This window comes from Harpia harpyja, chromosome 7 (assembly GCF_026419915.1).
Source record: "Harpia harpyja isolate bHarHar1 chromosome 7, bHarHar1 primary haplotype, whole genome shotgun sequence".
In the NCBI taxonomy this organism is placed as follows: Eukaryota; Metazoa; Chordata; class Aves; order Accipitriformes; family Accipitridae; genus Harpia; species Harpia harpyja.
This window is the reverse complement of record NC_068946.1, coordinates 49659023-49672372: the sequence shown is the minus strand read 5'-3', so window position 1 is coordinate 49672372 and position 13350 is coordinate 49659023. Positions and strand designations below refer to the sequence as shown.

Genomic DNA, 13350 nt, shown 5'->3' with positions numbered 1-13350 from the left:
ATCTTTCCAATACAGCTGCATGGCGTGTGTGTTTTTTACTCCAAGTTCCAATTTTCATACATTTTTTTTCCGTTATGTGACTGCAACACAGCCCACAGCTGACTCTAGCTGCTCACCATCTTACAGATGTCTCCTTATAATGTCAAAGCTGAACAATAATTAGGGGAATGAAACAGGAAGGAAAATGTTTCCAAAAATAACCGGAACAAGGGACTGAATGAGCACTGTCCTCCACTAATTAATTTTGATGTTAGGAAACATTTCAGAATTGTGGTATGTTGAATAGCAACACAGAACCAACAAAATTTTCACCAATTTTAACCTGAGGTGAAGTTTGCCAAGGAAATACCCATAAAAAGGGGTGACTGGTGAAAAATATTCATGTACTTCACCTCACTGAAACAGTAATAAAAGGCTCTTGCAGAAGTACCGCCAGCAACGCGCAGCAGAAAACCATCCTGTGTAGCCACGACGCCCTAAACTCCCCAATTCTGGCAGTAAATAGATTATGCAATCCAAACCCAGGTCACAAACCCTCTCCCAAACCTGCAGGCATTTCACCTTCCCACTTCAGTGTGACATTTTTATTTATGCTATTGCTTACCAGTGTTGTCTGTCATTAATTGGGACAGGCAGGGAAAAAAAAAGGATCCCAAGTTGATAGTTACTGACTTCTGTACTATTCTGATTTTACATTACTCAGTTACATGTGGCCACATGTTAAAAAAAAAAGCATACAAAAAAGATAGAAAAAGGTGGTGGTGTAAGAAAGTAAGCAGTTGCTTCTCACCAGTGTAGTTTTAAAAAGTACATAGCAGCTATGTTACAAATGGACATTTTTACAACAGATAAAAAAGAGCTGGTCTTCATTTTGGTTTTTTTGGTTGGTTGGTTGGGGTTTTTTTACTATTCATTTTACTACGGCATACTGCTCCCGCATTAATTGTTCTATTACTCTCGGACACCTCCACCGAAACCTCTGAGAATTCCTAGTGGAAGCTGACAGGAGAGGACCCTTCCCTCAGTCTCGGCTGGGCTAACAAAAAATGAGGTGGGCAGAAAGAGCCACTCAGCAGAATGGGTACAACCAAAATAAACCAACAGTTCCCTCTAAGAAGTCTCAATCTGTGCACATTTATATTGTACGTCTTTTTTGATGCATGTGCTTACAACCTCCGAGGTGATTTAATGTGGCACCCATCAAGCGGACTGAATGCACACTCCACTCCCCCTAAGACACAGGTTACCATCTCTCAGATGATTTTGGCAGAGGGACTCTCCGGGGCATCTCGCGGGTGGCAGCTCCTGCAGCACCAGCTGCTGTCGGCTGCTGAAACCTCAGCCCGGCCTGGGAGCGATGCTGACTGAAGCAACGCAGGCGCGTAGTCCAAAGTTTCACGCTTGATCTCTTGTTCCATAGGCGAGTATTCCATAAGCCATCCCAGCTCTTCGCATTTAAACTTGGATCTTGAAAGACAACACTCTCTAAAGCTGTTATTTTACCACAACATAGCTTTCATTTTTTAACCCCGTAGTGTATTGTGCCAGTAAGTCTTGTCTATCCATGTGCCACTGTGCAATTCCAGAGTCTTCCTTGTGTGCTGGAAATTTCTAGGAAACCAGGAATTCCTCAATACTGCTGGGGCAAAACTGCCCTCCTGAAATGAACCTTGATTTTATCCATTGTCCATCTTGGATTTAAAAGAAAAAGTAAAAAGATAATTACTTGCCTGTTGTTCTTATGGCCGAAATGTGGGTAGATGGGACTGTTCATGCTCACCTCTGAAGAGGTGGGCCAGCAGCAGAAATGCCCAGCTACAGAATTGCAAGGATAAGCCACAGAAACACGATTTTGGGTAAATGGCAGCTCACAGACTTCCCATTTAAGCACAAAGCAATCATAAATCCAAATCACACAAGAAAAAGGTTTATTGAAAAATAAAGTTCTCCCTAGTTTTTTTCTACAACAGTGAAAACAAAGCATTTTTCTATGCCATTAAAGTACAGACATTTACTTTTCTAAAAAAAAGAAAAAAAATTAAAAAAATCCCATCCTATTGAACCCCAGTAACTTGACAGTATCTGAACCACTGTGTTCTGTTCTTTCTGAATCAAACTGCTTGAACGTAATATAGTGGAACACAACCATTTAAATAAGACAAAGGATCAACCTTTTAAGAGAGACTTCAAACCAAACACAAATAGTACCAGCCTGACCCTGAAGTTCTCATGTACATATAAAAACTCTCACTGACTCCGAATTATTATCTGCAAATGCAGCACTCTTATTTTTACAGATTTCAGTAGGGGTTTTTTTCAATTTACAGTGCTACAGGGATTATTCAGACTTTGACCTCCTTCGCCCATGGAGAGAGAGTCTCCCCCAGGGAATGACTCAGACCAGAAACCAAATTGCTGCCCCAAATTGCCCTCTGGAGGGCCCCCCCGCAGCAGTCAGCCTAGCAAGCTCAGGGGGATCAACTTCTCCAAGCTCAAATTAGCTTTGTAAATATCCCCTTGTATTTTTATTTTAGCTCGCCTGGAAGCTTCAGGGTAACTTTTCTCATAAAATGTACTCTTTTTTGCCTTTGGTAAAAACTGCCGTTTCCTCCTGCTTTGCTGTATTCCTTTGCAAAAACCAAATAAACCCATGACTTCTTAAAAATGGTTTCACTGTACTGCAACAGACCTGGTAATGAACGTAACAAATTAGTTCTGGGTATAACCCTATTAAAATTAACTGCCTTCAGACAGCAATTTAACTTGATTTATTGTGTACCTATCTGATACTTCGAACTACTTTGCAGCTGCTGGAGTCCGAGCCAAGACCTGTTGCATGCACTTTGCCAAGTGTCTGGATGGCTCCAGTAAATGCCATAGCATTATTTACATGCTCTCCTTAAAGCCAAGGATTTTGCTGGCTCCTGCAGGACCGAGCCTCTACTGCGTGGCTGGCCGCGAGTGCAGCAGCACTGACCTAGGGCTAGTATTTGCAAGTACGACAGTGCAGTGCAATAGAGATATATTTTCCTGTACAAAGCAGCAGCCACATGTTACAATAGCTGTGAAACGTGAGGACAGCAGGGTCCACAATGCTTCAGTCCTGCGAGCCCTTACGCAAGGTGACAAATTCTGTTCCCATGCATAGCCTACCTTAGTTAAATGGCACCTGCGCTGACCTTCCTAGCAGAGAGAAGGGTAGTCACTTAATTACAACTGAATTTGTTTAAAGCCATTTCTGTGTGTGGAAGGTGGAGTTATTTCATCAAAACTTTGAGGACCTGATTTTATTTACCCATTTAATAAAGAGGTGGCTTAGTGCTGTTGAGGGAGGTCTGCTGAATTAAAACATACTCTTGTATGTTCATAATTATATGAATTTGTCAAGGATTACACCTATAAAAGCAAGACACTTTGGCAACAGTTGCACTTTGTTGTTTCTCCCTGGAAGAAAGAACATGAGCGATGCCTCACATCTGAGGCATTCTGGGGTTCAGCCTCTGGTGTTTTCAACACACTCCTACAGTAAACATCTTACACTTGATACACGGAGTTTGCTCTTTACACATTCCATTTAAATATAATATTTGGAAATTACAAACTAATTTAAAAAAAAACCCTATAGAGCTGCTTAAAAATATGAAGACAAGATTTAAGTCACTGCCCATAAAACAATAAGTTTTGATGTTACATTTACAGCAATATTATTAAAGCCTATCTCAATGAAACCGTATCTGTCCCTGGCCTTTTCAGCCTGAATGAAAGCATACATCTGTCAGTGCATTATTCGCCTCGACTTTATAGCGGTCCCTAAAACGATGGGACCAAAGGAGAACTACAAATGGAAAGAGATCCCAAGTGCAAACTTGAAGGCATAGCAGCTGTAGGGCAAACATCATGAAGAGCGAGCCATGCCAAAATGTTAGCACCCCTGGAAAAAAAGACTGTGAAATTGGAAACTGGTAACTACTAGTCTCTTTAAAAAAACCAAACCACAAAAAACCCAAACACCCCACCCCTCCAACTCCAAACTGTAGACTGAACAGCTATTTAACCGAGTTTTCAACTGATACTTTAATAATAGGTAACATCAACTTAGTCAGAGATGATATCTGCTGTAAACAGCAAGGAAAACTGGCTGCTGATATGTGTACAATATAACCTGCAAGTGTTTGGTCTTTATCTTGTAAGATACAGTGCTTTGTATGTATTAAAAAGGGAGAGCTGCTTTTTTTAATTTGAAGAAAAATTAATGGAGGAGTTCAGCTATCACTGAAGCCAGTGGGAGTCATGAAGTTAATTAGACTTGAATGAGATTGTATTCAGCCTGATTCATCCCATGTAATTTATTTTACTAGCAAAATCTGGTCCTGAAATGCACTACAAGCAAAATACATACCTGAGAAAGCAATTTGGATTTTGTTTATGTGAAAAGTGCTGCAAGCTCGTAAATCATCTTTGTAATTTAGATGGGCCACTCATTTTTGAGAGGGGAGGGCATGTCTTTCATATCAAGGATAAACCAAGGACGTTGACTAGGATTTTAAAGGATACCGGTACAACATGATTAAGGGAGGAGAGAAGACATCAGCTAACAACCTGATTTGCAGCTGGTATCAACAGAAACTGTCAGCAAGTCTGAAAGCTTGTCAATAAGCAAGTTGCAAAAGCCAGTACAAGTAGTTGGGAGCAGAGCCGAGCGGGGAAGATGCAGAGTCCTGGCTCTGTCTGCAACCCTGTTCTGCGGTCTCCAACTGACACCTGATCAGCAGCTATTCTGCAAAATATTCTTCTTGCAGAAAAGTAGTAGCATTAAAAAGAAAAACATCTGCAATAAGCTGAATATCCAGAGTTCCCTCCCCACTGAGAGTCGTAAATTCAGGTACCATAAAAGGACTGTATTCTCCGGGTTAGCACCGGGAATCACCCCGTGCACTTCCATGTACAGACGTCTTTATCCGAAAACCCAACACCTCACAAACTTTAATGTGGATCTTCAATTCTCCTGCTGATCAAATCAGATATGGCTGTTCCTAGAGGTTTTCTGTTAGCATTGTCTCCTAACGGCTCTAGTTTGCTCTCTGGTCATTAAACGAAGACATCCCATCCCAGCAGGAGCTCTCATGTCAAATTACAGATATTCAGTAAAGGGTATTCTGCTTGCAGGAGCAACGTTTTGCAAGAATTATGAAAGTTATAGTTTTATCTTATTAAGCCTTACCTTATAGTTTTAGAACCGATTTCTCTGCTACTTAAAAACATTCAAAATTCATACTGCTAAGCTATATAGTCATCAAGCACTATTTTTACCTGTAATTAGTGTTCCATTATACTTGTTCAGACAGTGTCCGTATTCCAAACGCTCATCCAAACCCCAAAGAAAGTAAAAAAAGGCACATAAACATTAAATATTTGTAGGAGAAACATAATCTGATATAAACAAGCAAACACGCAGCTGCAACTATAAATTACAAAAAGAAACATAGAAACTAAGCAAAAAATGCAAAAAGCAACTCTATTTATACATGTGCAAATCAACTTGCATATATGAAATAAATGAGGTTTTTATTGGCATTTTTAAACAGTGTGTATTTACCAACTTTACCTTTCAAAGGCAAGCCTTTATGTTAATTTTAATAAATATGTAAATGCTTCTCAAGTTTTCTAATCTCGTAGGAACAAGATTTTTGAAAAAAACTAGGTCACATACAAAAATACAAAATTTTAAAACAAAGAATGTTTTGATATGAGAGATATGTTTAAAAGCTTGTAAAGTGTTTTTATATTCAACATTTTTGACATTTTTTCCCATCAATTGCTGATCAATATATTCAAATGCAAGTCATGCAAAAACCTGATTTCTGAGTAAAGGAAGCTGCAAGCTTTACTGTCAGACTGCAAAACAGTAGCACAGTCCCATCTCTAATAACCTTGTTTAAGTGCAATAATTGGACTACACCTTTATTCTTTAATTAGGAAGGAAAATAGTCATGGAACTTGGACAGAAGGCTGCCCTCTATCCTGACATGTGGATATATATTATACGTTTTAGTAAATCATTCAAAATTTTAAATAGTCCCACATGGATTTGCCTGAGTGCTTATCTGCGGAAGGATTCACTTATTTATCAACGCACGAACAAACACTGCTGAGTGATGGGAGAGTGCTGTATCGGGTTTAGTGAGTAATGTTTACAAAGTTTATGCACTTACAGTTCTCATATGATAGTTTCCTTTTACAGAAATTTAGACTGAAGCTGCAGTTCATAAAAGTAATATTTCTTCTGAAAAGAGAGTTTAAAATTAATAATAGAGGCCTATCGAATTATAGGTCTTGGTCCTTTTTTCTTTAAGATTAATGAGCCTTCTTTATAGATTTCAGTGGAAATAGGATCAGACCCCACTGATTCTGAAGCCAATTTAGATGTTCTGTCCCTGGCTAAAATGCAAGCAGCATTGGTATCTGCTGTTTCATTTTTGCCAGTATGCAGTAATTCAATTCAGTAGACTAGAAAGAAACAGTGCTACAGCATGAAAAAAAACCCAGAGCTTATATAGACTCTCCCTGCTGTGGTAAAGGCAAACTTAGCATTGAGCAAAACACTAGACCAGAAAATCTTATAACAACAAATACCAAAACCCTCCCGTCTTTAAAGGTTTAGAGGCAAAATAAAATGCAGTATGCCATGTGGACCATACACTGGGGGTGGGAAACAAGCAAATATGTATTTACAGCAAAGAATTGCACTACAGCAAAAACTACGTGTTTTGCATTCTTTAAGTGCACCCATACAAATCTTTGTTTCCGACGTAATTCTGCGATATCTCATTCCGAACTAAATTCCTGCCTGAAGAACCTCAGGCTGAATGGGTAAAGGCAAATTCTGCTGTTGCCTTTACTTTCAGCACCAGGTGTTAAGTGTATATATTTTAATATGCAGGATTTTCCAGTTGCATGAATATGCACAGGTATGCAGGAAATATTTTATATAAATACCAAATGAATTGTTGCGCCTGCTCAGACTCATTTCCAAACCTCCTCCCCCAGCTTTTCCAGAGTATTAAAACTATTGCAAACTCCATTTGTGCTGACTGAAGCAAACGCTGAGCTATGGTAACAGTGAGGATTTTCATACTAGTTTGTGTTTGTTTTCTTTTCATACAAAAAGTTTACCTCCCATTATAGGGCCCAGCTGTTCTGTTTCTGGAAAATTACTCTAAAATGCAGCACATCATCCCAATGCAGTTCCTGGTGACCCTGCTGTTCAACACTTCCCACATATCCTTTTTGGATACTGAACAATCTCTCAGGATTAAGTTCTGTGTAGTCCACAGCAATGTTACGGAGTTTTACAGGATAACACCGTCAGGAGTGCTGAGGCAGTAAACAAAAAACTTGAAAAAACTAATTCAATGCTTTCAAATTGAAACTTTAAATGTATACTGTTCTGCTCTCTTGTCTTGAGAATTTATCCAAGATTAAATAGCATTTCCCTTGCTTGGTCTTTGGTAGGTCAAGAGATACATCAATATTCACACACAGATAATGAATGCCAGTTACAAGAAAAATCTGAACCAACTGGATATATCCAAGAAAGGAAAATTTAAAGTATCTATGCTTTTCATTATTAACTGGTAATGTTTGTTAATCTTTATGAAAAAACCCTTCATGTTGATTTGAGGTTTTTTTCCCTGTATGGTCAGAGCATGTCCAAAGTGTAAACCTGCACACTACGAGTGCTTTCAAAATATACTGCAGATTTGTTTCTCACTGATCTTAGCGTAATCATTTCCTGACTCCAAATGGTGCTGTCAAGCATGCCACCTTCTGCTGAAAATAACAAAACTTACCTCTATAAAAAGAAGGCGGTTTAGAAGATTTAACTTACTGCTCTAAAAAAAATGAAGTTTGATTTGAATACCAAACTCTTGAATTGTTTTAGTCTAAATTTGTAATTGGTGTGCCTGCTAAAAGAAAAAAAGAAACAAACACCACCCCCCAAAACAGAAAACCAAAGAACCCACGAGATTGATCAAGGCTTTTCTTAGCAGTTTTTTGTCTCCTCTTACTTGATCTTCAGAAAAAATTTCTCTTTAAAAACCTAGCTAGTTATGAAGACATTTTACATTTCTATCATACAATAATTATAGTTAGCTTAGTTTAACCTTTCTATGTCATTCAGCAACACTTTAACTACTGGAAGCCGTAGCAAACTGAGGCTCTAACGATAATATTGCTCCAATGATGCTGAATACTTTTTGCTTCACACAGTATTTCTAGTAGACAGACTACAACAGAAGCATGGGCAAATTCCAAGGATTACTCTCTAAATGGGACCAGTAAACTGTGACAAGTCCATTCCAAAAATGGCAGTATGTTTTTGTAGCTTTTCCACACTGAAGAAAATGCCACAATCCTAGTCAGTCGTTGAGTCACCAAGATGATGTGTCACACGCTGGCAACTGCCTATTTGCTCATTCATGATACTCTCCGTTTAGACTGCTCTGATGCAGCAGCCGTGACGCAGACAATACCTTGTTGTATACAAAGATTTAAAAAAAAAAGAAAGAAGAACTTGGCCAAGATAACCCAATAACAAGGTACAGAGCTATCTTGTGATTCTGAGTTCTCGTGAAGTAAACCACTTTGTAGCCATTCAAGCTAAAGCAGTACCCAAACCAGTGCACCTAGAATAAAATGTTAGTCCTCCCTCCCCTGCACCCCCCTCCCTCAAGCACACTTTTTTCAATTTTCTACTGGAATGAAGTTGAGAACCTTTAGCTAACCATGATGGGGGATGTCCTAACTCATTAAAAAAATAGAAAACACTTCACCCAAACAACAGAAAAAGAAGTTTGATGGGTCTGGGAATTTTCTACAAACTATTCTGTGCAGTCATCTTCAAATCACTGTAGAACATGAAACTCATTTCTCTTCGCAAACGGATGAAAGAATCTGAAGAGTTACACTGCAAATGTTCTTATAGGAAGAAAAGATCAGTTAGCTGTTTGTTATGAATCCCTCCTCTCTTAGTAGATAATTCTGCCCAGCAATGATAGCTCTGCCTGCAGCGAAAAACCTGGACAAAAGTGCAGGAAGTAATAAGTAGCTCCTCTCAAAACTACTTACATTTTGTCCTCAACTCAAAAGAAGCTCTGTTGCTGCTATAGGCAGTCTTTACAAAGCGCAACCTGCCCCTTAATATAGTCTCTGCAGGGGCAGATTCTTCTGTGGGTTGGGTGGGAGCCGGCACAGCTGAACAATAAGAGGTCACCTTGGAAAACACAGTGCTTCCTTCTTCCATCAAAAGAGGGGACCAGAATATCATTTGCAGACTCCATGGTGAGACATTCAATATTATGCCTAAAAAGCAAAGCACATGATCTAAATCACAGTGGAGTTTACAGGAGTTTGGTACAGTTTCCATCCTTCCTTGCTAAAAATAAAATAAAATGCTGTATTACATCCTAAATCAAGTACATTCAGAATTGCAGATTTCCAGAACATGACTCTCATTTCTTTTCGCCTGTGCAGATTCTCTCTGCAGAGGGCAGTACAGCCTTTTCAGTTTTACTCCATTTCCTCAAGATTAATAAAAGAAGTTAAAAAGGAAAAAAATGCTTTTGACTGTTCCCCAAAGCTAATATTTAAATACACCACGGATTTCTAGTAAGACAAAACCAGAGAATCTGAAATCAGGAGATATTCTCATCGATACCAGCAGGGATCTCCCCCAGGCAAGCCACACCGTGCCAGGCAGCCCTGGGTAGCTCGAGGTGCGGTCAGCCAAACTGTGAGGATAAGGCGATGCTGCTGTGGTACAGCAGAAGCTGGTCAGAGCTGGACCCACCGCTCCAAGGAACCAGCTAGCGCTAGCTAGCTGAAAAAAGAAAAATTCGAGTTGCCATTTTCTGACCACAAAGCTTAAGCACGAGGGTAGCAATTCCAGCAGAAGCTTGTTTTTCACTTACTCTGGAAACATTGGTAGCTTTCAGCATTTAACAGGTTTTTTTTCCACAGAATTATAATCTTGTCTAGACAGCTAGAAAAGAAGCCTGACAAAGTTTTTGTATGAGCTGCTTCTGAACTCCACTGGAAATTACAACTTTTCAAACAAAATACAAAAATGAAAACCTTCTACAATTTAATTTAGCAAAAAGTGGAGATAGAAAACCTAGAAAGCAGATTCCCTAGCAGCCATTTGTTGGAGCCTAGCTTTGAGTGCTTTGTTTTCATTCTGAAAGGAACACAGACATATTCCCAAAGAGACAGCACCTGAAAGCAACATTAACTTCCTTAATGCGTAGCTCGTAAGCTTTTATCAGTTGGTACTAATACCTCTAATGTACACGGGTTTACAATTCTTTACCCAGGACAATACCGACAAAAGGTTTGCAGAAACAGGAATTGCTAATTGCCAGTGAATATAGATGTTTCAATACAGATGTTAATCGTGACCAGTGAGGGAGCTCAATAAATAAAAGCAACACTTTATAAATGTTAGATTTAAAATCATGTGAACAACTGACAGAAATCACACAATGTGTACAAATTTCTATTTACTGCATTTTGTTTCTGACCCAGCTGACTGAGCACAGTTTGGATGAGCATTAAGAGTCCTGCAAGTTCACTAACTCTTAGGAGGATATGGCAAAAGCTACGGAATAGTGCACCTGCTCAGCCAGGGCTGCAAAGGGTCCATCCAAACACAATTATACCCCTGGCATCTGCGATCCCTGCAGCACAAGCATCTTTGCACAGTGCAAGCAACCCAACATCAAAGGGGCACACACATGGGAGATGGGGGCGGGGGAGGAAGAGATGTAAATTTTTGGCCTCGGTGCTGTATTCCTCATTGCAGAAACACATGCTACGTGGAACGGTGCTCTCAGCACAGCAGTAACTTCTACCATCCACTGCTACGAAGGACTGACAGCTAACCTCACAGCTTGCTGCAGCCAAACAAGACAGTACTTCTCTCCCCACCTTCCCTTCTCACAGAATTCGTGCACTAAACTTAATGTGCGGCAAAAGCCAGTGCAATAAAAAGAGACCAAATAATATGTTTGTGCTTCTAAGTACTTACCTAAGCAGAGCTTTGTCCTTGTTAAGATGCTGGAAGAAGGAAGGCTCACAGATGAGCTGGCTTTCCTGACAGACTTGTTTGCAGGATTTTCCAGGTTCAGCAGTTTTTACTTGAAGGGCACTTAATGGGGGCCACATCACCTGCCCATGACAGAAATCCTGCAGTGACAGATCATACTTTATTATGATGCATCCAGTCCCTTGACAGCAATTTTCCACATTAGTAAAATAAGTGGTTATTATCACCCAAACACTCATTTTGCAGCTCATGTCAGTTGTATTAAAATCAGTAACTTAAGCACATTTTAAAAGAATATTTTTTTTTTTTTTAGCATGAGGGAATTATCACCTTTGACTGCTACTTAAAATGTGGTAGTATCATTCTTCCCAAAAGAGCTTCTTCCCTACCTTTACCTTTTTTAATTTATCATAAGCAACTCTAGCTAGTCTCTTTACTTCCACACACCCAACCCGTTTTGGCTTTCTCAGTGACTCCTGTTTCACTAATTTGGTGCTAGCAGAACTATTTTTGTAACAGCACAAATATCAGGAGGAAGTTCTGCTGGGAGAAGAATTCCAGAGGCCAGTTACCCTGTAGGCGAGAACTGTCTCAGGTGGCCCATGCGGAGAGCCATGTGGAAAGGATCAGGGGACTCGCAGCTCTATGGAGTGAGCTGAACTCATAAAAGACTGAAGATTTCTATAAAGCAACCAGGACTCAAAGAGTTTGTTTGCTCTTCTTGGTTGAGCTTCTAGTAAAAGTGCTCTCCCAACACTGAAAAAAATTGCTATAAATAATGGATGCAGTCAACTGTCACCACAGTGGAAAGAGGGAAGGAAGAAATCATATATAAACACACCTGCTAGCGAAAACTATTCAAAGACAAGTTCGTACGGTCTTGACATTTAAAATGAGAAAAAGCAAAGAGAGAATTTTAAACACTGGTTTTGTATAACATTCCATGATATTCAGCCATTATTTTAACGTTTGGCAACTCCCATCAAAAGGTGATCAGAAAATTTGGGCCCAGTCCATCATGGTTTGCTTTCTCCTGACAAAACTAATACTTGTACGGACAGGTCCCACGCTGTGACCCAAAGGGTGAACTACTTGAAATTTTAACGAAGCTAAGACCGCAAATCACTTACCAGTTCTCAACATCAGTTTGGGGTTTTTTTTCTCTGTTTAGATTTCCTCTGCTGAAGGAGGAAGTTTTCATACTCCCAGGTCTAACCATAAATTTAATATTATACAGTCATGAATCACAGGATATCCTGAGTTGGAAGGGACCCACTAAGATCACAGAGACCATCTCCTGACTCCACACAGGGCAACTTAAAAGCTAAACCATATATCTAAGAGCATTGTCCAAATGCATCTTAACACTGACAGGCTTGGGGCCATGACCACTTCCCTGGGGAGCTTGTTCCAGTGCTTGATCACCCTCTCAGTGAAGAGCTTTTCCCCCAATATCCATTCTGAACTTCCCCTGATGCAGCTCTAAGCCATTCCCTCATGCCATATTCGAAAAACCTGAGTAATTTTAGAGCATATTTATGGCAGAATAATTTTAACAGCATCTAAAAGAACACGTTAACAATAGATGGTTGGAGGTACTTTTTAATAAGGTTGTTTCAAAAAGGTCATTTTGCTATTTGGCTTAAGCGCCTTGCTTATTCTGTCCTTTTATAAATCAATATTTAAACTACTAGATGCGGGAGGAAATGTATATAGGTTCAAAATCCAATCCAATACTGTAATATATACCAATGTAATATATACAATATAGTACTGTAACATCAGACTGGATTCACAGCTAGTGCAGGCAGGAGACAAAGTTTTTCAAAGACAGTGAATCACTTGTGAGGCTTCACTATTTGCTGGGGGCTTCAGCTTTTAACATCTCTTAGTTGAAAATTCTTCCCAAAAACTGGGCGCAGCCTCCCATTTCCAGTCCATAGCTTGGTGGGAAGCCTTCCTCAGCTTATGCCACCCTGAAGCATGTCTCGGAGAACATCACTTTCACAGGTACCAGCACACAGGGCTGTGCTTCGGTTTGCTGTCTCTGGCTAGTTTTCCTGTCAACCATCAAAAGCAACCTAAATTTGGTAAATTTGGTATCTTCACCCCAGTCTATCTTGCCCCACAACCCTACATGCATAAGGGTAAAATAAAGAAAAGATGTTACGTAAAACAGAAGGTTAAGCTTCACCAGAGACTGTGTTTATTTTTGTTTTGCCTATAACCACAATTTCAAGGTGAGA

At 39.7% G+C, this 13350-nt stretch overlaps 1 protein-coding gene across 3 annotated transcripts in view; it reads right to left on the bottom strand.

Annotated features, from left to right (window-relative positions):
• Positions 1 to 1905: 1905 nt before the first annotated feature.
• The window catches only part of MGAT5 (alpha-1,6-mannosylglycoprotein 6-beta-N-acetylglucosaminyltransferase), a 139532-nt gene continuing 128087 nt past the window's right edge, over positions 1906 to 13350 (bottom strand). For all 3 annotated transcript variants that reach the window (XM_052792317.1, XM_052792315.1, XM_052792318.1), the window contains 2 exons: positions 11087 to 11244; positions 1906 to 9363 (listed from right to left, as the gene is read on the bottom strand). In XM_052792317.1, coding sequence (XP_052648277.1) covers positions 9165 to 9363; positions 11087 to 11244 — 357 coding nt within the window. In that variant the 3' untranslated portion in view covers positions 1906 to 9164. The remainder of the gene's footprint in view (positions 9364 to 11086; positions 11245 to 13350) is intronic.